The 26,496-nt window shown below is 42.6% G+C and overlaps 2 protein-coding genes across 2 annotated transcripts in view; both read left to right on the forward strand.

The window, feature by feature from the left end:
• Nucleotides 1-6,430, forward strand: part of TRPM1 (transient receptor potential cation channel subfamily M member 1) — a 57,746-nt gene extending 51,316 nt beyond the window's left edge. Inside the window, exon 25 of the mRNA XM_064480507.1 lies at nucleotides 4,501-6,430. Within this exon, the coding sequence (XP_064336577.1) occupies nucleotides 4,501-5,773 (1,273 nt within the window). The 3' untranslated portion in view covers nucleotides 5,774-6,430. The remainder of the gene's footprint in view (nucleotides 1-4,500) is intronic.
• Nucleotides 6,431-11,754: 5,324 nt separating this feature from the next.
• The window catches only part of MTMR10 (myotubularin related protein 10), a 45,040-nt gene continuing 30,298 nt past the window's right edge, over nucleotides 11,755-26,496 (forward strand). The window contains exons 1-5 of the mRNA XM_010985351.3: nucleotides 11,755-11,943; nucleotides 12,492-12,552; nucleotides 23,669-23,805; nucleotides 25,371-25,443; nucleotides 25,917-26,059. Coding sequence (XP_010983653.3) covers nucleotides 11,884-11,943; nucleotides 12,492-12,552; nucleotides 23,669-23,805; nucleotides 25,371-25,443; nucleotides 25,917-26,059 — 474 coding nt within the window. The 5' untranslated portion in view covers nucleotides 11,755-11,883. The remainder of the gene's footprint in view (nucleotides 11,944-12,491; nucleotides 12,553-23,668; nucleotides 23,806-25,370; nucleotides 25,444-25,916; nucleotides 26,060-26,496) is intronic.

Raw genomic sequence — 26,496 nt, forward strand, 5'->3', positions numbered from 1 at the left:
TAATGGCAAATTTCTTAATAGAAACCATGGAGACCAGGATTAAGTAACACTGTGTTTTTAAGGCTGAAAGAAAAGAACTGTCCATCAAAATTCTATAATCAACAAAGCATCCTTCAGGAGTGAATATGAAATGAAGATATTTACAGACAGAGGAAAACTAAGATGACTAGATAAAGAAGATGTGGTGTGTATGTATCCAAAATGGAATATTATTCAACCATGAGAAAGGAGGAAGTCCTGCCGTTTGTGACAACCTGGATGGGCCCTGAGGGCATTTTGCTAAGTAAGATAAATCAAACAGAGAAAGACAAACACTGCGTGATATCACTTATATGTGAAATCTAAAAACGCTGAACTCAGAGAAATACAGGATAGACTGGTGGTTACCTGGGCTGGGGGAAAAGCTGGGGGGATTGGCGAGGTACAAACCTGCAACCAGAAGATGAGTAAGTTCTGCAGATCTAATGCCCAGCAGAGTGATTACAGGCAACAATACTGTTGTAAACTTCGAAGTTGCTAACAGAGTAGATCTTAATTGTGCCCACCACAAAAAAGAAATGATAATTATGTGACATGGCATGATAGACGTGTTAGCTAACACTATGGTGGCCATCATATTTCAACATATAAATGTAACAAATCAACACGTTGTACACCTTAAACTTCCACAATGTTATATGTCCATTCTATCTCCATGAAAACAAAACATTTTTTAAAACCCCATGCTCACACAAAACTTGCACATGAATGTTGATAGCAGCTCCTTTAATATTTGCCAAAAAAAAAAAAAAAAAGGAACTAACCCAAACATCCTTTGGCAAATACTGTGGTCCATGTAGTACTATGTAATACCATGTAATGCTACTCAGCAATTAAAAGGAACAAACAATTAACACATGCATGAAAGTCAAAGACATTCTGCCGAAAGAAGCCAGTGTCAAAAGGTCACCTACTGCATGATTCAATTATTTGACTTTCTCCAAAATATAAAACTACAGGGACGAAGAACTGATCAGTAGTTGCAGGGATGAAGGGTCGGGGAAGGTGTGATTATAAAGGTTTAGCACAAGGGAGTCTTGGGGGATGGAGAGTTATTCTGAATCCTGATTGTGAGGTTGGTTACAGAAATTTATACATGTGTGACTATCCAAAGAACTCTACACACACATACACACACACACACAAAATAGTCCATTTCCTGTATGATAGTTTTAAAAAGAAAACATGAAATTAGAAACATGACATATTAGGAACATGTCTAAATTTTAGAGGGAATCAATTTTATTTCATGAGAAAGCCAAGCAAATCATCTTGGACTTAGAACAGTTTTTTGTTCCGTGTTGTGCTGGAAAAAAAATTCATTCTGTGCTGAAAGGAAAGCAGAATTAAGATGTTGAAATTTGGTGGCAGGGAGGGTGTAGTTCAGTGGTAGAGTGCATGCTGAGCATGCACAAGGTCCTGGGTTTAATCCCCAGTACCTCCATGAAAAATTAAAAAAAAAAAAAAAAAGATGTGGAAAGTTAGGAACGCTCATATCTCACTATGAGCTCTGTCCTAAATGATAGATATCTTTAACAAGTTTTCCTGCCAGTCAGTGTGTAAATCACTATGAGACTCTTACCAAGTTATTTCCTAACTTTCCCCGTCTGAAATGGAAATCCCTCCATGAATTCCCATCTATAAGATGTCAAGATTTATGATACATGGTTTAAGTAATTAACAAAGCTAGCATACGAGGTAGTTCCTTGCATGTCCTTTTTTTTTTTTTTTTCATCATTTCAGACAGAAGTGAACCTAAACTCGGTTTTTACTTTCTTCTTTCACACATGCTGTAAAAACTCAATGCAACTTCCCTGGATCTGGCATAGCCATCTGAAATGCGCGGTCTCCACACTGTAGCCGTTCACGGCGAGCTTGAAATAGCATCTGATGGTTTTTCTCAACTAAACCACATCGTGAAGAATTGTTTCTTCCCTGGCTTTAACTAAGGGGGTGGCAGGAGGGGCAGGAAATTTAAGGGTCACCTAAAGGGTCCTACAAAGAGCTTAGGGGGGAGGGGAGGGGAGAGAGGTGTAAAGGAGACTAGAGAATCAGATGAGTTTGGGGGTTCTTTTTTCTGTGTGAGTGGCAGGCAGTGCTGTTACCTGGATTAGGTAATACAGGGGAAAAAATAGGCAGAGAATTACACAAGATTTGAGAGGAAAGACACTCATCTATATTTTCCCAGCTTATTAATTTTTAAAGGTTTGCTTTATCACTAAATGTTGTGTCTGCTGAAGAATCTCAAGTTTGTTATGGAGGCAATGTGGTTTATAACACAAGAGGAGGCAATCATGCGGGCAATGGATCTGAAGCCAGCAAGGAGGCATTACATCTAACGGAGAAAACCAAGTCATACTTGAAGTCATGGAAGATTCATTGCAAAAAGGTCTTCTCTTGATCCCTGAAATGCAGAAGGAGAAAGGACCCTTAAAATTTATAGCAGGGTTCCCTATAGTGGGGAAACTTTTTTTTTATGAAGTCTGGTCAGTTTACAATGTTGTGTCAATTTCTGGTGTGCAGCGTCATGTTTCAGTCATAATACACATTCATAGACTTGTTTTCATATTCCTTTTCATCATAGGTTACTACAAGATATTGAATATAGCTCCCTGTGCTCTACAGATGAAACTTGTTGTTTATCTATTTTATATATACTAGTTAATATCTGCAAATCTCGGGCCCCCAATTTATCCCTTCCCACCTCCCTTCCCAATGGTGGAGAAGCTCTTAAAGAAGGAAGTCAGGGCTCCCCCTACATGGTGAATTCGGTGAAATTTGGTACTCCTGGTGGCAAAGCTTCAGGAAGTCAGACCCTTCCTGCTCAAATAATGTGGTTTCCTAAGAGGGCATAAAAATAGTCCTTGCCCCAGGAAAGAGTTGAGAATAGAAGCCAAGGACCCTCCCACACGTCAGAGCAGAGCTGTCAGTGTGGCCAGTGGAAGTCCAACATTAGCACACACAGTCATGGGGGAACAGAGGGCAAGGAGCTGCAGGGGTGGTGGGGAGTGAGGCAAGTGCAAGAGATGCAGTCAGGTGGGGAGTAGAAACTGTGCACAAGGAGGGGCGGCAGAGGATGGGGAAGTGGACAAGAGGGAAGCCAGAACAGGTGAGGGAATTTAGAAGGATCTGTGGAGTGGGGAGTAAAGCCATCCTAGAAACAGACTCAAAACAAGCTGGGTGACCAGAAAGACTGCCTACACATTCCCACCCAAAGATGGAAAGTGGGAGAAAATAAAAGTTTAACAAAAAGTCAGACTGAGCTGTTCTCCCTCACACACAGCTGAACTTGCCGGGACAGACCACCTCACTGCCGGGTTCCAGGGACCCAGAGGCTCCTGACTGGGAGCCGGGATCCCCTCTGCCGGCCACCCAGGGGACAAATTCAACTTTTAGAAAAGAGTCCCAGGTCCTGGGCATCACTTTCTGCCTTTCAGGGTTAGATTTCACAAACCGATGGAAAGAAATCGTACTGTGGGTAATCTTGAAATATGAAACATAGTCTATGCTAGCAGATTTCAGACAACATTATAGTTTCAGAGGCTGTTGCCTGATCTTCTAGGTGGTTAAGGAAAAAAAGAATCTAGGGATGGGTGGAGCTTAGTGGTAGAACACATGCTTACCAAGCATGAGGTCCTGGGTTCAATCCCCAGTACCTCCATTAAAAAAAAAAATCTAATAGCAGGAATTTATAATCTGCCATGGTCTTTCTTTCTTACAACTCCATTAAGGAAAGACTAATTATTACATATTATTAATTACTATAATTATTAAGCCATTTTAAGTTACTGGTATTCTTCAGACCATTAGATGGCCTCTTGTCCCTGAAGTAAACCATCTGATAATCTGAACTTAATTATTAAGTCATTTTCTGAAGCCCTAAACTCCAAGTAATGCTTTTAATTAATTCATTTTGTCCTCATAACCATTCATTGCCAACAGCTGTCATGAAAACTCAAAAATCGAAGTGCCGGTGTCTTCCGTTGTTATCAGAAGCAGTGTGAAGGACTAGCTGAGAGACCAAAGCTGGAGTCACACTGGGTGCCTTCAGATCCCAGCGCCACTGTGTGTCCTTAGGCAAATTACTTCCACGCTCTAGGACTTGATTTCCTCATCTGTAAAATGGGGACGATAAAACAGTGCCTACTTCATAGGGCTGTTTTGAGGGTTAAACGAGCCCGGAATAGTACCTCTATGAGTACTTACTAATGAATACACAAGGCACTTCGAGCAATGAACAGTAAATAGCACCGTCTGTGTTAATTGTATTTCTATCATTTTCTCGTGCTCCTCCCAGTAATTTTTAGTAGTTGTTAGGAGTGTGTGAAGTTTAAAATTATGCCCAGTGAGCTCCATGGGTCCCCAAAGACTGAAGAAAATCACATAACAAAAATAACATTTTTTGGCTTTTAGTATCTAGTTAATCTCGGTTTAACAACCCTATCCCTTTGTGTTCACCAGAGTTGAGAATATGTCAATGAGATTGGAAGAAATCAACGAAAGAGAAAATTTCATGAAAACTTCCCTACAGACGGTCGACCTTCGGCTCTCTCAACTAGAAGAACTATCTAACAGAATGGTGAATGCCCTGGAAAACCTCGCGGGAATTGACAAAGCCGACCTGATACAGACCCGGTCCCGAGCTTCTTCTGAATGTGATGCGTTGCACCTGCTCCGGCAGAGCAGCATCAACAGCGCCGACGGCTACAGCATGTACAGATACCATTTCAACGGGGAGGAGCTGTTGTACGAGGATACTTCTCTGTCCATGCCACCAGGGACAGGGTTCAGGAAAAAAGCCGGTTCCTTCCGCATGAAAGGAGAGAAGGACCAAAGAACGCACCTGGTACCCGAGCGTCAGGGCAGCCTGCACCTGTCACCCAGCACAAGCAAGCCAGCAACCCCGGAACGCGGTCGGCTCGCATTAGACAACGCCAAGAGCACTTCGGAGCCGAAATTAGGTCCCGATATTGGGATTTCAGCTGAAGATGATGAAAGGCAGGCTGACTCCAAAAGAGAAGAAACTATTTTCCCAAGTTCAGATCAAACAGATGTGATGCATGGACAGAACAAGACAGATTTGCAAAGCACTCGGCTAACAGTGGAAACAGCAAAGATCGAAGGCACCACTTCCCATCCCCTGGAAGAAACAAAGATGGCATGCAGTTACCCGGAGGAAACATTCAGGGCCTGTCAAACGGTGAAGTCCAGAAGCTTTATATATTCCCGTGGAAGAAAGCTGGTCAGCGGGGTTAACAATTGGAGTACAGAGTACAGCGCAGTCGTGGACCAAACATGCCCCTCCACAGTCCAGCAATGGACCACAGAATGGAAATACGAAGTTCAAAAGATTACGCGTTCTCGAAGCACAGACATCCCTTACTTTGGGTCAGAAGCAGCAGTGGAGGCTGAGCACAGAGGGCATTTCACGGATCCCGAAGATGAAAACTGTGTTTCCAAAACAGCCCCTCCGACCACCCGTCTGTCTCTAGCTGGTACGGATAGAACTGACCAGGAAAACTTACTGTCTGTGAAAACTGACCAAACTTTGGGATTCCCATATTTAAGGTCAAAAAGTTTACATGGCCATCCTAAGAAAGCGAAAGCCATTCGGGGCGACTTAGACAGATCTGGACACGCAAGCAGTGTTGGTAACTTAGTGGTTGTACCTGGAATTACGACAGAAAAACAGCAGGTTAAGCGAGAGAAGACGTCCACAGAAACTGAGTGCTAATGTGTTTTGTTTTTTTGATTTTTCAGTCAGAGCCACTGATGAGTACCATTTTGGTCATCTAAACATCATCAACTTCTAATAGTCTTTCTCTTTTTTCTTTTTTTTAATGGAGGTACTGGGGATTGAACCCAGGACCTCATGTATGCTAAGCACGCCCTCTGCCACTGAGCTATTACCCTCCCCCTAAACATCATCAGAAAACGTTTTCATTACAAATGTTTGGCAATTTGGACTTATTAATTTAAGATTTAATGCACTAAACTTAAAGTTATGTTTTGTTAGCATGTGTTAGTAAACTTAGTTGTTCTAGTTGGAGTAGGACCAATGAGAGTGATAATACTCCAGTCATGATAAACTGCTTAATCACTATACAAGATCCTACAGTCTATTTCTGGGGGCAACCAAGTAACCTAAGACATGCCTTTGGGTGCCACCAATAGGTTACTTAAGAGAGTCAGCAACTATGTAAGAAAGGGGAAATAAAGAGAAAGCAAACATGAAAAAAAAAAAGGAGAGGTGAGAGAGAAAAACAATAAAATAATGAGAATTGGAAAGAAGCCATAAACATCATGTGTTTTTATGGGGTTTTGTTTGTTTTATGTTTTAATGTTTTATGTTTGAAAATTACATGATGAAAAAAAAAAGTACATGATTACATCAAAGTTCACATTGTAACAGTGTAGGGTGACCAAGAGTTTTGTTGATGTGTAAAAATAAAGTATCCAATATGAATCTTCCTGTTGTCATAGAGTCCTTGATGGCAAACACAATTTTTTTTTAAATTGAAGTACCATCGGTTACAATGTGTCAATTTCTGGAGTACAGCACAATGTCCCCGTCATGCATATACATACATATATTCCTTTTCATATTCTTTTTTTATTAAAGCTTATTACAAGATGTTGAACATAGTTCCCTGTGCTATACAGCAGAAATGTTTTTAAATCTATTTTTATATATAGTGGCTAACATTTGTAAATCTCAAAGTCCCAGATTTGTCTCTTCTCACCCTCTTTCCCCTGTAACCATAAGATTGTTTACTATGTCTGCAAGTCTGTTTCTGTTTTGTAGATGAGTTCATTAGTGTCCTTTTTTTCTTTTCTTTTCTTTTTTTCTCAGATTCCACATATGAGTGATATCATATGGTATTTTTCTTTCTCTTTCTGGCTTACTTCACTGAGTTTGATAATCTCTAGGTCCATTCATATTGCTGCAAATGGCACTATTTTATTCTGTTTTACAAATGAAGGTACATTGGGGCCTGTTTTTTTCCAACAATATTTTAATTGCCTGGACTCTGCCTTTTATTTTATTTTTTTCTTTTTAATTGAAGTATAGTTGAATCACAATGTCATGTAAATTTCAGATGTACAGCATAGTGATTCAGTTTTACACATACATATATTTTTGCATTATAGATTATTACAAGATATTGAATGTTGTTCCCTGTGCTATACAGTAGGACCTTGCTGTTCATCTATTGTATATATAGTAGTGTGTATCTGAAAATCCCAAACTCCCAATTTATCCCTCTTCCCTTTCCCCTTTGGTAACCATAAGTTTGTTTTCTATGTCTGTGAGCCTGTTTCTGTTTTGTAAGTAAGTTCAATTGTATCATTTTTTTTAGATTCCACATATAAGTGACATATAATATTTACCTTTCTCTGACTTAACTTCAAATTAGTATGATAATCTCTAGGTCCATGTTGCTGCAAATGGCATTATTTCATTCTTTTTTATGGCTGAGTAGTATTCCATTGAACATATACACCACATTTTCTTTAGCCAGTCACCTGTCGATGGACATTTAGGTTGTTTCCATGTCTTGGTATTGTAAATAGTGCTACTGTGAACACTAGGGTTCAAGAATCTTTTCAAATTAGAGTAAGGACATGTCTTTCTGATGTGCTTTTATTGTCCATAGGAGTGCTATTCAGTTCTTCTCTTTTTCATTATAATAGTTTTCTGTGGGATTTGGCTTCCATAATTTCCTTTGATTATATGTATGACAAATGGGTTTTCTCAAACTCTTTGAAGGAGGCAGTTGTCGGGATAGCTTTTCCAACTTCACAGAGAACCTTTTTTATTTTGAGTCCAGCATTAAAATTTTTTCGATTCAGTTTACTTTCAGAGATTTCCTGGTCCTCCATTTTTATCTGGACCCTCCCTTCCCTTTGTCTTTACTTGGCTCAATTTCATTTCCATGCCCAGCACTTTGTCCTCAGTGTGGGTCCCTTTCCTTGAAGGGAGCCCAGGTGGATCTGTTTCAAGAGTTCCTGTAGCAATGCTGTTCCAGACGCTCAGACCGTACCTTGAGCCTCATGCTCTGGGAGACGGCAAACATCACTTCCTATCTCACTCGCTCTTCTCAACTCGACTGGCTGAACCAGTAAATACCTTTTGGCTATTCTAGGATTCTCCAGATGCCTGATTGATTCCCTTTGCTGATATTACAAAGGGCTTGTAACTGCTATGGGTTTGCTCCTCCTTGTCTATATTCTGGAAATCATGGGAAGACCATTTCACTTAGATTTGTCATTGATATTGTCCGTGGGTTTTTTGGTTTCGCTTTACAGTCCCTTTGTCTGCTTTTCCATGGTGACTGAACAATTACGCTGCTGCTGTCATCTTCCCAGAATCCCCCCTCAAGAAACAGATTTTTTTATTAATGACTTAATAGTCATCTTAAAGGATGATATACCCAGGCAATGGCACCGTCTTGCAGACATTCCACATAACCATTATACGTCCCCTCTCCCACTGCCATCACCATCACCTCCTTTTACCTGGACTGTTCTAACAGCTCCCACCTAGTCCCATGGCTTCTACCATGCTGCACCTCTACGGCAGGGTAAGTGAACATTTTAAATGCCAGTCACATCACATCACTCTCAGCTCAAAATGTTACAAAAACTTCTTAACTGTCAGGCCCCGTGTGACCTGGCTTGTTTCTTTTCTCTGACCCCTTCTCCCACTGGATTGGGCTGTTTTAAACACGCCAGGTAGGCTCTCACCTCAGGGCATTTGCACTGCTAGCCTCTCTTCCTTCTGGTTTCCACCTGGCTGACTCCCTCATGCCCGTTGATCTCTGCTCATAAGTCATCTTATCAAAAAGGCCTTCCATGACCACACTCCCTCTCCCATCGAAAAACAAAACACTCACCCTCCTCCCATGTTTAATTTTTCTTCATGGCACTCTTTATATATTATTTTTTTGGTATCTTTCCACCTATAGTAAAAGTGTCATGAAAGTAGAAACTTCATCTTCTTAGTGACCCAAGTGGTTTTTAACATAGAGTTAGCACTCAGAACAAATTTGGTAACTGACTGAATGACTATACAAATTACCAAGCACCTAATAGGTATTCAAGAGACATTAGTTCTTTTTTTCTTTTCACCAGGAAAAGGAAATGATCTATAGGGAATGCCAATATCCCCCATGATGGAAGAACCAATCACAGAAACAGAGTCAGAAAAACAACGGGGGGACAAAATAGTGACATCAGGGCCAAAGAAAGAAGATCAGGACGGGGAAGAAGCTATAAGACTAGTTCTAGGGGCTGTACTGTGTTCTCCCCAAATTCATACATTGAAGCCCTGACTTCCAATGTGACTGTATTTGGAGACAGGGCTTTTAGGAGGTAATTAAGGTTAAATGAGGTCACAAAGGGGGGTTAATGCCCCTATAAGAAGAGACACCTGAGTGAGATCCAACACCCTCCCCTCAACCCTATCCCCAATCTCCCAGCTCTCTCCACTGTCCAAGCCAGGCACAGAGCTCTCACCAGAATTCTAGCCTGCCTTTACTTTGATCTTGGACTTCCCAGCCTCCAGAACTCTGAGAAATCAATTCGTGTTAAGCCACCCAGTTTGTGATCTTTTTCTTATGGCAACTCAAGTAGACTAATACAATTAGCCATCTGCAAATGTCATAAAATTTAGGGTGGGTCCTAACAAGTCTGGGAATCAGAGTTTTTCCATTTTTCAATTTTTTTGTCATGTATTAGAGTCATAGATCCTAAGAAAACCTGTACAGCAAAGACTAAATCATAGTAAGTCATTTCAGTATTGAGAAAGATCCACATATTCCTTGAAGAGTATTTATGGAAAAATTTCATTTTTTCCAGTGTTATTGAGATATAATTGACATACATCACTGTATAAGCTTAAGGTGTACAGCATAATGATTTGACATGCATATATCATGGAATGATTACCTCAGTAAGTTGGTGTCGGCATCTCATACAGATACAATAAAAGGAGAAAAAAAATTTTTCTTCCTTGTGATGTGAACTCTCGGGATTTACTCTCTTAACAACTTTCCTATAAATCACCCAGCAGTGTAACTATAGGCATCACGCTGTACATTACATCCCTATTGCTGATTTATCTTGTAACCAGAAATATGTACCTTTTGGCCACCTTTCTCCAGTTCTCCCTCTTCCCACCCCCTGCTTCTGGTAAACAAATCTGATCTCTTTTTCTATGCATTTAGTTTTTTTTTTTTTTAATCCATATAATGTAGAGAAATCAGGGACATGTTATTTAAATGTATGTGCACAACAGTCTCTTTGATCCCTGTAACTCAATGGACTTAACATTTTAAAATACAATGTGGTTGCAGAGCAAAATGGAATATGTTACTCAAACAAGTTAATCAGAAAGATTAGTGGGGTTCTGGATCCAGAATAAATTATTTTCAAAAAAATAAAGGTAACTTTTGAACCTTTGTTTAAATTTGTAGTGTTTCCATTAGCAAGACTTGTCAGTATGACTGTGATTTGTATGGCCACATTGGAGCTTCCTTGTGATAGTAATCATAAAATGCTGGATTAGGGATTTATCCCTCAAAGCATAAGAAAAGTCTAGTCTCAACGAAAAGATTTACCAAAATGCAACACCACTAGCCCCCTTCTACCAAAGGCTGCTCCAGTTCAGAAATATGGTGTTCAGAAATGCCCTACGCTTGATAGGCTGAAATTCGTCTGTTCTTTGCAATTAATGGGTAGATTATTCGGTCCGTAGCCTACTGAAGCCCTCCACACCGTCAAGGTCTTACTATTGCCGGGCTTTTGATCATTTATCTGCTCAGCAGAATCTTTACATGTGAGGATAAGCAAGAAAAGAAAGGCAAGTCGCTTAAAATCTTTTTCCACATTAAAGTTTAATAAAGAGGGTAGAACTTAGACTAAACTGGGGAGTCCGGGTTGCCTGCCAGTGTCCTCTGTCCGTAGCCCCACAGCCCACGCCGGCTTCAGCACCCCATGGAAATCCGCAGTCGGCCCCGCTGGTGGGGGCTCCCAGTCTCGGAGGTTTCCGCGGAGATCACCACGGGGTGATGGAGCACCCAGTGTGGGACCTTAAGGGGCTTGATCAGATCACTGCCGGCTGCACTGGGACACTCCCGGTGCCTGTCCCTCACATGTGGGCGCAGACAGTATGACCTGCCGAGTCCGGGGCTCCGGAGTCCCCTTCCCCCGCGCAGGGCTCTTTCCAACCACTGGGAATAACAATGATCGCGTAAGCCGGGTCACTAGAGAGCAGCAGTCCAGGAAGCTGCCCCGGGAGGAGCTGGATCGCTGGGCAGTCGGCAAGGAGGGCGGCCTCCCGCTGCCTCCGGAACCCACCGCTGGCAACCATGACACACGCGGGCCGCCGTGACCTCCGAGGGCCGCAGTGACCCCCGCGGGCCGCCGTAGGAGCGTCCTCGCCCCGCCTGGGCCGTGCTTTCAAGATGGCTACCAGGCCCCGCCCCGCCCCCGCGCCCTCGCTGAGGGCCGGGCAGCGGCGCACGGCGCGAACTTCGCGTTCCGGCGCCTGCGCGGCCTAGAGGCCGGGAGCGGCCGGCCTCCGGCCCAGTGAGCGCCGTCTCCCGGGGCGGGGCCGGCCGCCGGGCCCCTTCCGGGGATGGACCCCGGCTCCTCCCCGCTCGGGCGGGCGCTCCGCCGCATCCCCGCCCGTCAGCCCGCCCAGCCCGGCTGGCTGCAGACCGAGCTGGGCGGCCGCGCGGGGAGCTCTCGACCCTCGGGCGTTGGGAGGCGTCAGCGCTGCCGCTGGCCCGCGGCAGGTCCCGGGCCGCGACCGGGCCGGGCCGAGCAGGCGGCGGCACCATGTTCTCACTCAAGCCGCCCAGACCCACCTTCAGGTCCTACCTCCTGCCGCCGCCCCAGGTAAACAGCGCTCTCCTCGCAGACGCCCTCTCCTCGCGCTTCCGGGGAGCCGGCCCGGAGCAGGGGGACCCGGAGGCCGCCCCGACCCGGTCCCCGTCCCCGTCCCCGGGCGCGCGCCTTCTCTGGAGCCCCGGCGGCTTGGTGGGAACTTGTAAAAGTCCGGCCCGAGACCTGAGGTCCGTAGTTCGGCGGGTGACGAGACCCAAGGGAGCGGTCGGAACTGGAGTTACTTAGCCCTTCGCCTGGCGACGGTCCCCGCTGTGACCGCCGGCGTGATTGCACGGCTGTGGGCGCCTAGCACCAGAGGTCACCTGCCTGTCATCAGCGTGAACCCCTGGAAGCGGCTTAGGCGGTGTTAGCGTTTTCACGGTCAGACTCCCAGTTCCATCGTGAGCAGATCTTTAAAACAGCTTGTTTAAAATGTGCAAGAATTTAAGTGGGAGGGATGAGTGTCTGTCGCGTGTGTCAGCCCTTAGAAAACAAGTTTGCTGTCGTCTCTCACGGGGGAAGAAGTTTTGATTTTGATTTATTTTACTCCTGTATTTCAGACAGATGATAAGATTGATTCAGAACCGAAGATTAAAAAACTGGAGCCAGTTCTTTTGCCAGGTAAACATTAGAGTTCTAACAGATACTTTAGGAACGTGTTTGGGTCTAAGGTAATTATACCAACAAGTACTATATGGTTAACTTTCTTCACTTTATTTTTCCCCCTCCTCGTTTACTTTACATTTTAGCCAGTTAAAAATCTAACGACTGAGGAGGGCAAAAAAAAAAAGTTATAACTAAAGGACAGCAACAAAAAGTAGTGATTAATGATGTTTGGTCCTTGAAACTTGAAGCATGGTGGGAAACTGTCAGGAATATCACTACCTTATTTCCTTTTTTGTCTGCCGAAATGTTCTTTTTTAAAGCAATTATTAATGGCGTAGGTTGTGGAAGTACTCTTTATCCTTCACGTCAGTTGCAACTTCATGAATTAATGATGAATAGTCACGTCATCATTTTAATAGTATGCAAAGCAACTTTCATTATGTCTGGGTCTCTGCACCAATAACAGAGGTTAGTGAACTTTGAATTACTTACTTGGCAATTGTTTTTTGAAGGGCTCAGCTGTGTTTGCAAATCTCCTTGTTTCAGTTTAGAATGGGGTTTCTCAACAGAGGCACTATGGACATGTTGGACCTGATAATCCGTTGTTGGAGGGCTGTCCTGTGCATTGTGGGATGTTTAGCAGCATCCCTGGCCTCTACCCACTAGATGCCAGTAGTACCCCCTCCTCTGCCTCCTACTTGGAGAACCAGAATGTCCCCCAGACATTGCCAGACCCTTTTGGGGTAGGGGGGCAGACCCCTGGGAGCAAAATTTTCTACCTGTGGAAAAGCACTGGCTTAGAACAAAATTGACCTTAGAGGACGTTAGAGGTAGAGGTTGGAATTGATGGTAACTGGTTTAATTTTAAAGCATGTAAGATATTTATTTGATTGGTATTTTGAATTTTATAACAATTACATCATAATTAGGAAAAGTTAGTTGTTTAATACTATTACCGGGTGAAGTAGCCAGATACTTAGGAAAGCCTGTTTTAAACCTGAAATATAATCAAATGCCAGTTTGTGTGGGTACTATCAACAGTATTAAAAATCTCAGTCATTACTTAATGCTAAATCTGGTAAAATGATTAAAACTTTATAGGTAGTAGTTGAACAAATATGGAAACTTTAAATTTTGTCCTTTAAATTTTTTAATATTTAGTAGGAACAAACCAATTAAAAACATCAACCTATGGTTCCATATGACAGATGTGAAGTTTTAAAATTGTTCTAAACTTTATTATGGGAATTAGTTATAAATATTTTCTCTTTGTTTTGTTAATGCTTTTTAGCCAAACAGTGTGTGCTAAATTATCCTTTGTACTTTCCCTGGGAGTGAATGGTAGAATTAATAAGTAACCTTTGCTCCCTGTGAGTGCGCTGTTTTGGTCTTCGTCACTCCAGACATTTAAAAGTCCACTGTGGCAAACACTCCTCGTCCTGAATGAGTGCCTGTGAGCTATTGAACTTTGGCTTCTTTTACTTTGTCTGAACAGGCACTGTTCTTAAGCTTTGATTCCGCCCTACCAATACTGTGGTTTGACACTAATAAACCACAAGGTCTTAGCTACAAATGATAGTGCTTGATTTTTTTTAAATTTACTTTGATACTTAAGATATGTTCACAAAAAGAGTTACTAAATCTCCATAAGCTTGAAGAACTTTACATTGAAGGATTATCTGTTCTGTAGAATTAACTAAAAACTTACCTTTCTATTAAAAAGTCTGAGTTTTCTGGGGAAGATGTAAACCCGTGTCCAGACTGTATGTGGTTTCCTCGTCCTAGAATTGCTAAGTCTGGATTCTCTGACCCATGTTTTTCCTCTTTGGCTCTGCGTACAGAATGGCTTTGGCACCCAGTGTGCTTTCTGTACCTAACCTTTTCCTCAGAACATTTAGTCAATCCTAAATGAATGTGTCTTTTGCCCTTCTTCCCCACCCCTTCTGTTCTTACCTTCTCGTTGCTGGCCTTCCCACATCCTTCCCAGTTCTCTCTGTCTGGCTACTTGGCTGTAGTCTCTCTTCCCTGCTTCACCTCTCAGTCCCATCTCTGACTGCCACTGGAACCTCTGAGGCTCCTTTTTTGGCCTGCAACCTACAACCCCCTACCTGTGAAATGTGGAAGACAGGTGGAAAGGACCTGAAGTGTTGGTGATCTAAAGACCTGGGCTAGGTTAGGGCTTTTACTCAAAGAGCTTAATAATAAAGTTCTGGCCTTCCTTATGGTCAGAAACCAAGAGAAAACTTGGCCAAGTCACCTGTGGCTTTAACACAGGCACATGAAACAAGGAAGTGATTGTTCAGAGATACAGTGTTGGATGTTGTGTTTTGACATAATGCCTTGGGTTCAAGGATATCCTACTTCAGCTGCCCAGAGTTTGAACTTTTAATTCAATAAGCAGATGAAAATTAAAACACAAAGTCAATTGTTTACTTGTGTGCGGTTACCCAGTGCTCTGTTGGAACCTAACGAGGCTAAATTTAAAAGGATCTTCATCTTTTATTAAACAAAGAAAACAGAAGAAACTGACCAGTGATTTAATTTACACTGTGGTTTATGTTAGTAGTTTTTGACTTAACTGATTCATGATTCTCCTTGAGATGGAGATTGTACCTGGTGCAGTTTTGTGGCCCTGAAGTAAGCAGAGTGCATTGAGGTGTGGCTTGAGTGAGTGACTGAATGAAGGGACCCCTCAGACCACCTGCTAAAATTGCCCCCATAGAGAGAGACACACACACACACACACATACACACACACACACACACTCTCTCTCTCTCTCTCTCTCTCTCTCTCCCCGACTTTCAGATTTAGGCTGAAGAGGAAGACTCTTATTTTAAGCCACATGTCTCTGCTCTCTCCCAGAGCCACACTTCTCAAGAAAACTGTATCTGAGCCTGGGGCTGAAATCCAGTGCTCTGTCTGAGCATCTGGCCTCTGCCTGGGCTTTCTCTTCATCTTCCCATCATTTCCTGAATCTCATCCTTTAATGATTGTGTTGTGTATATAAAATCACCCCAGTCCTTTTGAAGCTAGGGTGAGTATGACTTTTAAAGCTTGTGTGTGTGTGTGTGTGTGTTCCAGCATGCACTGGTGACAGCAGGTACTGCCAGGCTGTGCCTGTGTCTGTGTTGATAGCAGCTGGACTGTTGGACCCACTCACTGAGCATGTGAGTTCCTCCCGATGCCCAGCTCTGTGCTGGAGGCAGCGTACGGTGGAATCACAGCTGGGCCCGAGCGGGCTCCAGGCTGCCCATGGACAAGGCAGAAGACCGTGACCTGGGTCAGTGGTTTCCAAAGTCTAGTCAGGGCCTGGCTGTCATCAGATCTGGGTGAAATTTTTAGCAGCCCTGGATCACGTTGAGAAAATTAAGAAAAATGCTACTTTTTTCCCCTAATGCTAAACTGACTTGATTGACAGGATTGTCCTTTATTCTGAGAGTATGTCCTCCCAGCTTCCTTGGTGTAGATCATTTTCTCTTGTTAAATGATGGTGATGGTAGCTGTGGCTTTTAAAAAAGGTTTTTTTTTTAAGTTAGCAAAATAAAAGGTTAAGAACTCTGCTATTGGTTCTCTGAATTATTTTTGTAGCATACCTGTTATGTGGAATTGGAGCTAGAAATCACTCAGTGAAATTCTTACGATAGTATAGGTACAATTTAATGAGCGCTCACACAGAGAACACCAATTACTTCCACCATCTTCTGAAAAATGCACCCTCCCTCTCAACAAATTCCTTTTCCCCGCCCCCACCCAGCCTGGGGTTCTGGTTTGGCCAGCAGGGACACCGCCTGCTAGCATAAGCACAGGGTTGCCTCTGGGTATTTTTGGGTTGGTACTAAGGGAAGATACCTTTCTGGTAGTGCGGTCAGTGGCCGCAGCTCCAGAAAACCTGTCCAGAAGGATGAGCGTTGCGTGTGGAGAGAGGTAGAAGCCAAACGCCAGGGGAGAGTCCTGATGGTGTTCGAGTTCCTGTGTTCCACTTTTCTGGAAGTCCAGCTGACACCAAAGCCGCAGAATTCTTCTTTTTGCTAAGCTAGTTCCAGGCTTGTTTCTGACACTTTCTATTAAGATCCTTAACTAATACAGGACATGGCTTACAGGCTACTCCTCAGAACAGGCCTGCCAGGCAGGTACCAATTTCTCTTCATCTGACAGGTGAGAACACTGTCCCTGGTTGTAGAGGTTAAGTAACCTGCCCGATATCACCCCATGTCACCCAGCTCGCAAGGTCAGAGCAGAATTACGAGCCCAGCTCCTAGGCTGTACCTTTAACTGCTAAGCAGTAGGGCCTCCCTGACTGTGTGGTGACATTAGGGTACAGAGTTGGGCTTTGGAACTGGCGAGTGTGTGGATGGGTGGCATCCTGGAGGGCGTACCCCAGCGAGGTGGCGGGAGCTCTGCCCTTGGCGCTGCCCGCTCCGCAGCAGGGACAGATTTTGATCCAGCCTGAGGAGCGGCTCTCAGACAGTGTCAGCTGCCTGAAGACGGAATGTCTTGGGAGTCAGTGGACTTCCTGTTGCTGCTGTGCCGAGGCGGAGGCTGGTGGAGTGCCAGCAGCTTTGTCGTGAGGGGGTGAGATTTGCAGTGAGTGGGGCTGCCCGGCCTTTTCTCTCTCTCAACGAGGGACATGATCTGCGGGCTCTGTGAGGTGGGAGGAGGGACGCCTTGCAGCGCTGTGGCTAACAGGAAGGGGTCATCGTTCTGCAGGTAGAGCAGTGGAAAGCTGGAAAAGACGGGGTCCTGCCCGTAGTCTCAGTTCATGGGCCAGCGTATCAGTAGAGGGGAGCAGAGGTCTTGCAGGCCCCCAGTTTGAGGGAGCGGTCGGGGACGGGAGGGGCCTTGCCCTCTGCATCCCGGTGCCAGCAGCACTTCCGGTGTGGGGTTGGCGATGAGATGAGATCAATCATGAATGCGCTGATTGTCAAGAGTCTTCTGTAATCAGATCAGAAAAGCCTGCAACCTTGGGCCATCTGGAAAATGAAAGTAGCCGTTGTTGGATAGATGTCGTGTTTATCTGCTTTTTTGTTTTCTTTAAACATATTCACTGTTTGGACCATTTATGTATGGTTGTTTTCTGCCTCACAGTCTTATTTCCTCAGTTGGATTGCGAATCCCTAATAGCAAAGACTGTCTCTTTCAGGTGCTTTGTGTTTCATTTTGTTTTTTAATACCTTTTTTGTAGATAAGCTTTAGAGGTAATTGTAGACTGATTTTTGTAGCATTTTCATCCTTAGATACCTTGCTTTTGAAAGACGGAAGGGCTTGTGACACATCCTTGGAACAGTGAACAGTGTAGCCAACTGCAGTGTCTTAGCGTTGGGTCTGTACCTCACCTGGACCACCTTAGGCCACCTCCTTACTCCTAACTCTCAGTCCGTCTGTATCTTGCAGCTCTTGCTCAGAAACGCTTCATGAACCTCCAGAAGTAAAATCCAGCTTACACAGGGTAAAATCCAAACTCTGTAGCCTCTGTGATTTGCTAATGCTCACCTTGCTGGCCTCTGCGCTGTTTCCCAGTGTTGATACTTGCTTCAGTCAGACTGGTTCCTTACTCTCTCCAGATACTGTATTCCTTATTTAGGCCTCTGTTATTATTGTCACATACATATTCTTTCTGTCTTAACCCTCACCTGCCTTAGAGATTTTTCTTCTCATCTCTTCCTGAGGTCTGCACTGCTAACCTTCCTCCAGCCCCCCATCCTGGGAGGCACTTACTGGACATGGTACTTGATTACATGCTTTTTTTGTATTGTGTGTGACCCTGTAAGGACCAGTGATGGCATCGGATGTTTTATGCTTGTCTTCTACGTAATTTCAACTTCTCTCAATAATTTTTAGGCCACTTTAATTCGTGAATTTATCTCCTGCTCAGGTGACAATTGGACTGTCCTGGTTTTAGTGTTGGAAGACCCTGAAACCGGGACTCCTCAGTCCCAGGCAGTCTGGGACAGTCACTCACTGTATGTAAAGCCACGAATTGAATTATGCTTTTGGCCTGTGCGCACTCCTAGGTAAATTAGCCCCTGTATAGAGTGAGGCTTTGTCTTAAACTATTTTTCAAGCTAAAATTTGTGGGGGAAATTATTTTAATCCATCACACGTGTATTGACTTTCTTAATGAGTAAGGTGTTACGAAAGACAATGTGACATGATTGTTGGTTCTTGGGGAGTTAAAAACTTGCCTGGCTCTACCACTCAGAGACTTACTAATTTTAATTTTATGTCCTTTCTTATTTATCTTTACAGATGGAAGGGTCTTGAGAAAACAAACTTAGGTAATTTCCTGATTCCTCCCCAGGTTATAATGAAAAGTCTTGGTCCATCATCTTCTCGTTTAGTTAATTTTTTCTGTGGTGATTTTGCTTACCCTGCACTGAAGTTGATGTCCTGCTTTTTCTTTGGTGCAGCTCCCCGGTAGCTTCCTACCAGTGGTGTGCTGGAAAGAGCTTGGTGCTGACAGCCTTCCCGCCACGGCTGGGCTTGTCCCACCTCTGGGCCACCAGAGGTGAGCGGGGCTGGCCTCTCCAGCCCTCCAGCACAGCGCCGCTCCCGCCTCAACAGTCTCTGGGAAGACTTCGTGGTCTTGGGGGTTTTGAAGCTTTTGTTATAAGTTTCCTTCTCAAGGTCGCTAATTTAAAATGTAGCAAGAATAGTCTCAGTGTTCTGTTTCTGTATCTGTCCTCTCTGAGAAGAGGCCTCTTTGTTTGCCTTGTTTCTTTCCTGTCCTGTCCGTTGGCTGGTTTTCTGGCCCGCAGAACTGCCCTACATGGCAGCAGCTTAGGGCAGCTCCCACCCCACATTCCTTCTTTTTCACAAAGTATGAGCAGAAAATTGCTACGTGAGCAGAGAGCTGTGCAGCAGGATCCACGTTAAAGACTGGTTCCACGTGAGCAGAACTGAGTGTTACAAAATAAAACTCATGCCAGGTTAACCTGATGCTTATTTAATGACACGTCTGATACTAATCAGTCCCAGGAACAGCGTCTTCCCGGAAGTGCCCTCCTTCTCTTTTCCTCCTTCCCTCCATCCCGCCCTACTTCTGTTCCTGCTCTCCCGAGGGCTCCTGTCTAGTCTCCACTCTAAAATCTGTGTGACAGTCTTCCTTGAAAGACCATAGCCTAGCGGGTCCCTATTTGACTTTTGCTATTGTTTCGTATTCCTTGTCCATTTTCTTATATAGTAGTTTTTATTTTTAAATAAACTTGGATTTATGAAAGAGCACAGATAGTTAACACATCCTCTTCACCCAGCTTCCCCTAATGTTAATATCTTGTAACCTTGATGCATTTAGCTAGACTAAGAAATTAACAGTACCATTAACTAAGCTGCAGGTTTTATTCACATCTCCCCAGTGTTTCCACTCATGGCCATTATCTGTTTCAGGGTCCCAGCCAGGGCACCTCCATACCATGTCTCCTTAGTCTCTTCCCCTGTGACACGTCTCCAGCTTTGCTGATGGACCCGGCATCCTTTTGTCCTCCCTCCCTCTCCCTCTCTCACTCCCCTCCTTCCCTTGCCTTTTTTTTTTTTTTTTTTTTTTCTTTCTTTCTCTCTTTCCTTACTTTCTGGCATTCTGGAACTATCAGAAGTCCCAGACTCATCACATTTTTCCCCTGCCCCAGCCCTGGAATCACACATTTCTCCAGGGAGCCCTGGTTCCTTTTATTGAAGAATGGTTTGTAGAGACCAAGATCCGAGCACTGAATGTACTTTGTTCCTGGAGAGTCACTGCATTCAGGTCTTCTCAGGAGATGGTGGAAAGTACGCACGGGTGTACTAACCCTTGTGCATGCACACATACATTTCCCTTTGTTTCTTTCTCTCTCCACCTTTGTGTATATGCCTGAGTTCATCTCAGATCCTGATCTAGCCCCACAGAGTTCATTCACAGGTTTGTGCTTCATTTTGCTTTTTTAAGATGGAAAACGGGGGCCAGAGGAGTTAGACCTGGATTTCCAGCTTCACCTTGTACTAGGGGCTGCTGCCCATCAGTGAGAAAGGAGTCTCTTGACTTGACTGTCACAGACGCGTTCCAGGGGAAGGTTGTGGTTCCTCAGCTCTGCTGAATGGGCCTCCCGAGCTCTCTGAGAGCACCGTTCATCGTAGATTAAAAGTACTCGTCCTCTGACAGGATGTGCTGCCGACATACTTTTTCCAAGCCCTGGTTCACAGTCCGAAGAGTTGTCACTTAGATAATCATCTCTAGCACAGAGGTTGCAAACTTTTTCTGTGAAGTACCCGGACAGTAACTGTTTTAGACTTTGCCCGCCATCAGGTCTCTTGTTGCAGGTACTTAGCTCAGCCTTTGTCCCGTGGAAGCGGTCACAGACAGGACATGAGTGAATGGGCTTGGCTACGTTTCAGTAAATTTTTATTTACAAACACCAGGGGCTGCATCTGGCTTGGCCAACCCTGGGACCCATTAAATGTGTTCTCCTCCTTTTATGTTTGTCTCATTCTTGGTGTACTTGTGGACTTGATCCATTACATTTGTGTCCTGGGGAAGAGAGTTGGGTTGGTGGAGAAGTGCTGGCTCTGAGTGCATGCATCCTAAATCCTCCTGGCTGTTAGCACTGGTGTGGCTGCGATGTCCTGTCCCAAAAGCCCTCCATCTTTCTTTCCATGATTACCCCTGCTCCCTTTCTCAGGAACCTCAAATCCTTTGGTATGGCTTTTTTTTTTTTTAAGTAAACTTTTTTTGAGTATAATACACAGAAGAAATATGTATGAATCATAAGTGCTAACTGGGTGCATTTCTGTAGCATTGTTTTGAGAGTCTTTGGATGAATCGGCTAGTTAAGGACAGGAGCACAGCATGAAGTGATGTAGGTTTACTTAGCGAGACAGTAGTTTTGGTATAAAGAAGTCAGTGTTGCAAGAGTGTGTCCTCAAACTGCCTGAAGTGGGAATGATTCATTTAGTTAGTCCTGTTCCCCCATCCCACTTCAAGTTAAGGGCCCTCTTAAAACTGGTAGCTAGGATTTTCTGATGGGGAGAAGAGGGTTGAGTTTTCGGTAGCCTGATTCTGATATGGCAGTTGGTAAACATTGTGTCCAGGGAGTTATAGAAGATTTAAATTTTATGTATTTGAATTATTTGATGAGTTTCGATGTATATTTTTGTCATTTAAAATATTTTATTGTTATAATCCAGTTAAGCCTAGTACTTTGAGTCTTTAATTCAGTTTTGTTACCTGCTGCATCTCAATAAAGTTCATTTAGTTCTAGGTAAGTATAGAGAAACAAGTATTAGATTTGAAATCAGAACACTTACTTGTAAGTTCCAAATGTACTTGTCACTGTATTTAAGACCTTAGGAAAGTGACCGAACCTCTTTGGGTCCAAGTCCCTTACCTGCCTTTCTTAGCTTATGGGTTTTTGTTGAAATAATCAGCTAGGAAAACATTGACACACTCCCCCTAGTAGTCTTTACAGCTCTCTGTGCATGTGGTGGGCAAGCAGGAGTGACTCTGTGACATTTTTCTGACTTCACGTAAGTTTACCACCTGGCACTGATCTTCTGACTCTCCTGGCTGTTTGGCCACGTTAAATGACTGGTTTCTGTCTGTCTGGTCCAGCTTCTGCTCAGCTGGCAGTGGTGGTCTGGCGAACCCGGAGCAGTGAAGTGCTTGCGACCCTCAGGTGGTGAGCACTCATGTGGTAGCAGGCACCTGCCACATGCTGAGCGTAACTAGAATGTCAGCTGAGGAGAAATCTGTCCATCTTCCACGCTCGTGGAGTGTGTGAGATGGGCACCGATTTAAGATGTTACGCAGTGTACGTAAGTGCAGCTGTGATAAATGCCAGGAATTACAGGTAAATGATGCTGTGATTGAGGGAGTTCATCTGGGCACAGAGGGTTTGTTTTGTTTTGTTTTGTTTTGTTTTGTTTTAAGGCATTCCTGAGAAAGTGATTGGGCCAAGGGAGAAGGAAGGAATATTCCAGGCAATGGCACAACATGTGCAGAGACCCCATGAATGGAAGCATTTGTGCCCCTGAGAGGGGTTAAAAGGCCCCTGTGGCTGGAGAATGAGGGTGGGAGGACAGTGGTGGAAGTACCAGGCCTGGTGGCCACATGAAGAACGCTTGTCTTCAGAGGGGAAAGGGACTCTGTTGCTTTGAGCCGAGAATTTGAATTTCATCCCCAAGTAGGTGTTAGGTTAGGATTCTTAAGACTAGTCTTGTGCATTTTTAAGAACTTTGAATAAAAGTTATTTTTGCAATTCAAATTTATCATAACGTTTTAATTAAGAGAGGGGATTATATTGAGACTCTAGTTCCATCTACAGATTGGTGGGTGTTGGGGGCTTGTCAGCAAACAGGTTCTGTCCGTCACTGTGGAAGGTTCCTGTACTGAGAGAAATAGGTAGGGTAGATCAGAACGCTGACTTTTCTACCATTGCCCCTGGAGACTGATTGCTTACAAATGTCCCTAGGTCTGGTTGCATTTTAGTACTTGAAGTTAAGGATTAATGATGACTGAGCTTTAAATCAGTTATAGAAAATTATTCTTTTTAAAGAACATGGTAACTTTTGGTTTCTTATATTTATTTCTTTAATCTTCCCTTTTAACTCTAAAACTATTTTAAAGTTTTATTGCCAACTAAGTTATAATTTGAGTACAGAGGGAAATTCAATTTGGCTTTATGGAATATATTTTTAAATAAATAAATTTCATTAGTAATTGTGAGGTTAACCCTGAACTGTTTCTCATCCCTTACAAAAGGAATCGAAGACATTGGTTTGGGAAATCAAGTCTCATGTTAGTAAAATACAAACAGTCCGTCAAGTAGAAACTCGACGGTGGTGTTTATTTCTTCTCTGTATTTCCTTTCGGTAAATACATAACAAGAGGCAGCAGAGCGTAGTAGTAAGGCGTACAGGCCCCTGTTCAGCCCCAGGGTTGAACCATCTCATCTTCAAGCTTTGTGCTTCTGTTTCTGTATCTCACAAAAGAGCAAGTGCCTCGCTGGGGCTGTTACTCTTGTGAGGACAAAGGCGCTCCTGGACCTGGGGGCCTTCAGTGTTTATTCTTATCACCATGAAACCTTCCTTCTAGGTCACACAGTGACTGTTGGCCTTTTGTGGTGTGGTTGTAGCTCACACAATGATATGTTTCTTTTTGTAAAGGAGAAATCGTCGTAAATGAAGTCAATTTTGTGAGAAAATGCATTGCATCGGACACAAGTCAGTACGATTTGTGGGGGAAACTGATATGCAGTAACTTCAAAATTTCCTTTATTACAGATGACCCAATGCCACTGCAGGTATGTTTTATTTGTATGCTGCTTAATTGAATCAAGGCTCTTGACTTTAATCAGTATATATTATTCCATAAAGCATAGATATGGAAACATTACAATAAAATTATTAATCAGTGATTAATATAAAGTTGGAATGTGTTATAGTAAAATTCAAAATGAAGCTCAAGGAGAATGATGAGACTTGAGCACAATTAGTGAGATAGTTTTAAGTCACCTTGCTTTGTTTATCCTCTGTGATCTTTGCTTATATATCCTTTTCAATAAGACTTCTTATTTCCTTTCTTCTAAATCTTTTAACCTACTCATCAAAAAAAAGATACCTTTTGTACTAGTCATTAAGAGAAGTACTTAATTATATAGCAAATAATCTCATAAATGCTGCACATTTTACATTTTATAGTATTTTTAACTGGTATTTTTCAAAAAAATCAAATTATCATTTCAAATTTCTAGTACAGTTAGAATGGAGAAAAATATTGATAAAGGTTTTCTTTAATAACTCTTGCTATCTTATATTCTTACTGGAAAACAACAGATCCATATAACTTTGGTTTTTTAAAAGTTCAGTCATTCGTTTCACTAACTTAAAAATCCTGGACTTTCCCTCAACTTATTTTTCATTTCAATTTGTAAAGTGTTACACACTTTTACCCCCTAGACCTTTATTTATAGTGGTAATTGTTTTCTAATTAAGTATTTGGATATTAATTCTAAACTTTTGCTTCAAGTGTCTAATTGTGGATACGTGTATTTCAGTCTAGTGCCATCTCCTGTAGTTGTATTTAGACTAAATTTAAGGCATTTGCAGATACCTGGTATGTAGTGACACCAACTTATTTGACTGTGGACTCGGGGTTTTCCCTTTGTTTTTAGCTTCATTTTGATCTTTGGCCCCAGATTTCACTGTAAATGAGACACATACACCTGGAATAGCTTAAGTCCAACATCACTAGTAGGAAAAATTAAACCAGTGCCCTACCAACAGAAGGCTGATAGCATAAACTGTGTTGTCCTTAGTGTGAAAATGTGTATAAAAAATGGATTTAAAAAATAAGCTGTAGTTTGCCTCAAGATTTTTATTTCTAGTAGACTTTCTGCTCTAAAGAGTTATTTTCTGCTTTAAAATCTCCAGTGTAAAAATTGAGCCATGATTTTACCCATTAAAATCTGATGACTTAGGAGCCGCATTTTCTTTATTATTTTAATGACAGTTTAACCAGAACTAGAAATGCAAATGTTTGCCTATGAAGTGATTGGCAGTATATTACACATCTAGTATGTTATAACGATACTGCAGTGTGTAATTTGGCCTAATTTTGTTTTTTAAAGTGTGGGGTAAAAGGTGGAGAGAATGTGAACACAGCATGTGTCTTTCTTCCTCCTTACTGTACTACTGAAGTCTGCTTGATCATCCTGCATCCTTAGAGTTGTCAGAGCTGCACAGGCAAAAAGCTTTTTGTTCTTTTTAGAGATAACAGTCGCAGTTTCTCATCACACTTAAAAGTAAGGCTCGTATTACATGAAGTTCTTGGGAAAAGAATTAACATGAACATGCTTTTTTGTTTCAGAAATTCCATTACAGAAACCTTCTTCTTGGTGAACATGACGTCCCTTTAACATGTATTGAGCAGATAGTCACGGGTATGTTATTATTCCTTACTCAGTCCATAAAAGCTGGTTCTATTCTGGAATTATTGCTTTAAGAGTCATACCTCAAATACTTGGGTTGGAATTTTATTTCTGGTTTTTTCCCTTTTTTTTTTTTTAAATTCCAGGAAAAGTAATGAAAATGAAATTAATAAATTATTTTTAAATGGGGATATAGAATGCATGGGATTTTATATTTTCTAGTATTTGTCTTCTTTTTAGTTAAAATTTTAATCACTAAATGTAGAGGTGGTGGTTTTGTGCAAAAAAATACCTTTAATATTGTCAAAAGCAAAGTTAAAACTGACCCCCAAAAGTTCTGGGAATTACATACAAGTGTGAAACATTCCAGAGAAGCGGTATTTAGGTGGTGGATGACCTTCCAGTTGTTTTCAGTAAGAATTTGTTAAAGTTTACTAAAAGCAGAGTGAGTAAGCAGAAAGAAATTTTTATTTTTTCTTTTTCAGTGAATGACCACAAGAGGAAGCAGAAAGTCCTAGGCCCAAACCAGAAACTGAAATTTAATCCAACAGAATTGATTATTTACTGTAAAGATTTCAGAATTGTCAGATTTCGCTTCGATGAATCAGGTCCTGAAAGTGCCAAAAAGGTAATCCTGTTAAGTTTTATCAGGTCCTGGATTTTACACTGTGTTTGCCAGTTGCAGCTCTATATGGAAGTTCTCATTTCTCACTTGCTCAGTTTTTTGTTTTTTTGGGTTTTTTAGGGGAAGTTATTTGATATCTCCTTATGTAAAGTCAAAGCTGGGAATGTTAATAGAACTATTTCCTTGGACTAGTTTATGGCTGCTTTAAAGTATTCTACATAATTTTTTTTATCAGCTCCTAAAATATGAAAAACTATCATGGATGTCTTTTACATTAAGACCATTACTGGCTTTTTTTCCTCCCCCCCGGGTTAAAAAGATTGAAAAGATGGTGATATACTGTAATTGAGGTATGGTAAGACTTTTAATTCTGTACCTCAGAATTTTATCAACAAACTAAAAGCCAGACCTAGGTTACATAAGGGCTATGTAATTGTAGG

Source organism: Camelus dromedarius, chromosome 29, assembly GCF_036321535.1.
Source record: "Camelus dromedarius isolate mCamDro1 chromosome 29, mCamDro1.pat, whole genome shotgun sequence".
Taxonomy (NCBI): Eukaryota; Metazoa; Chordata; class Mammalia; order Artiodactyla; family Camelidae; genus Camelus; species Camelus dromedarius.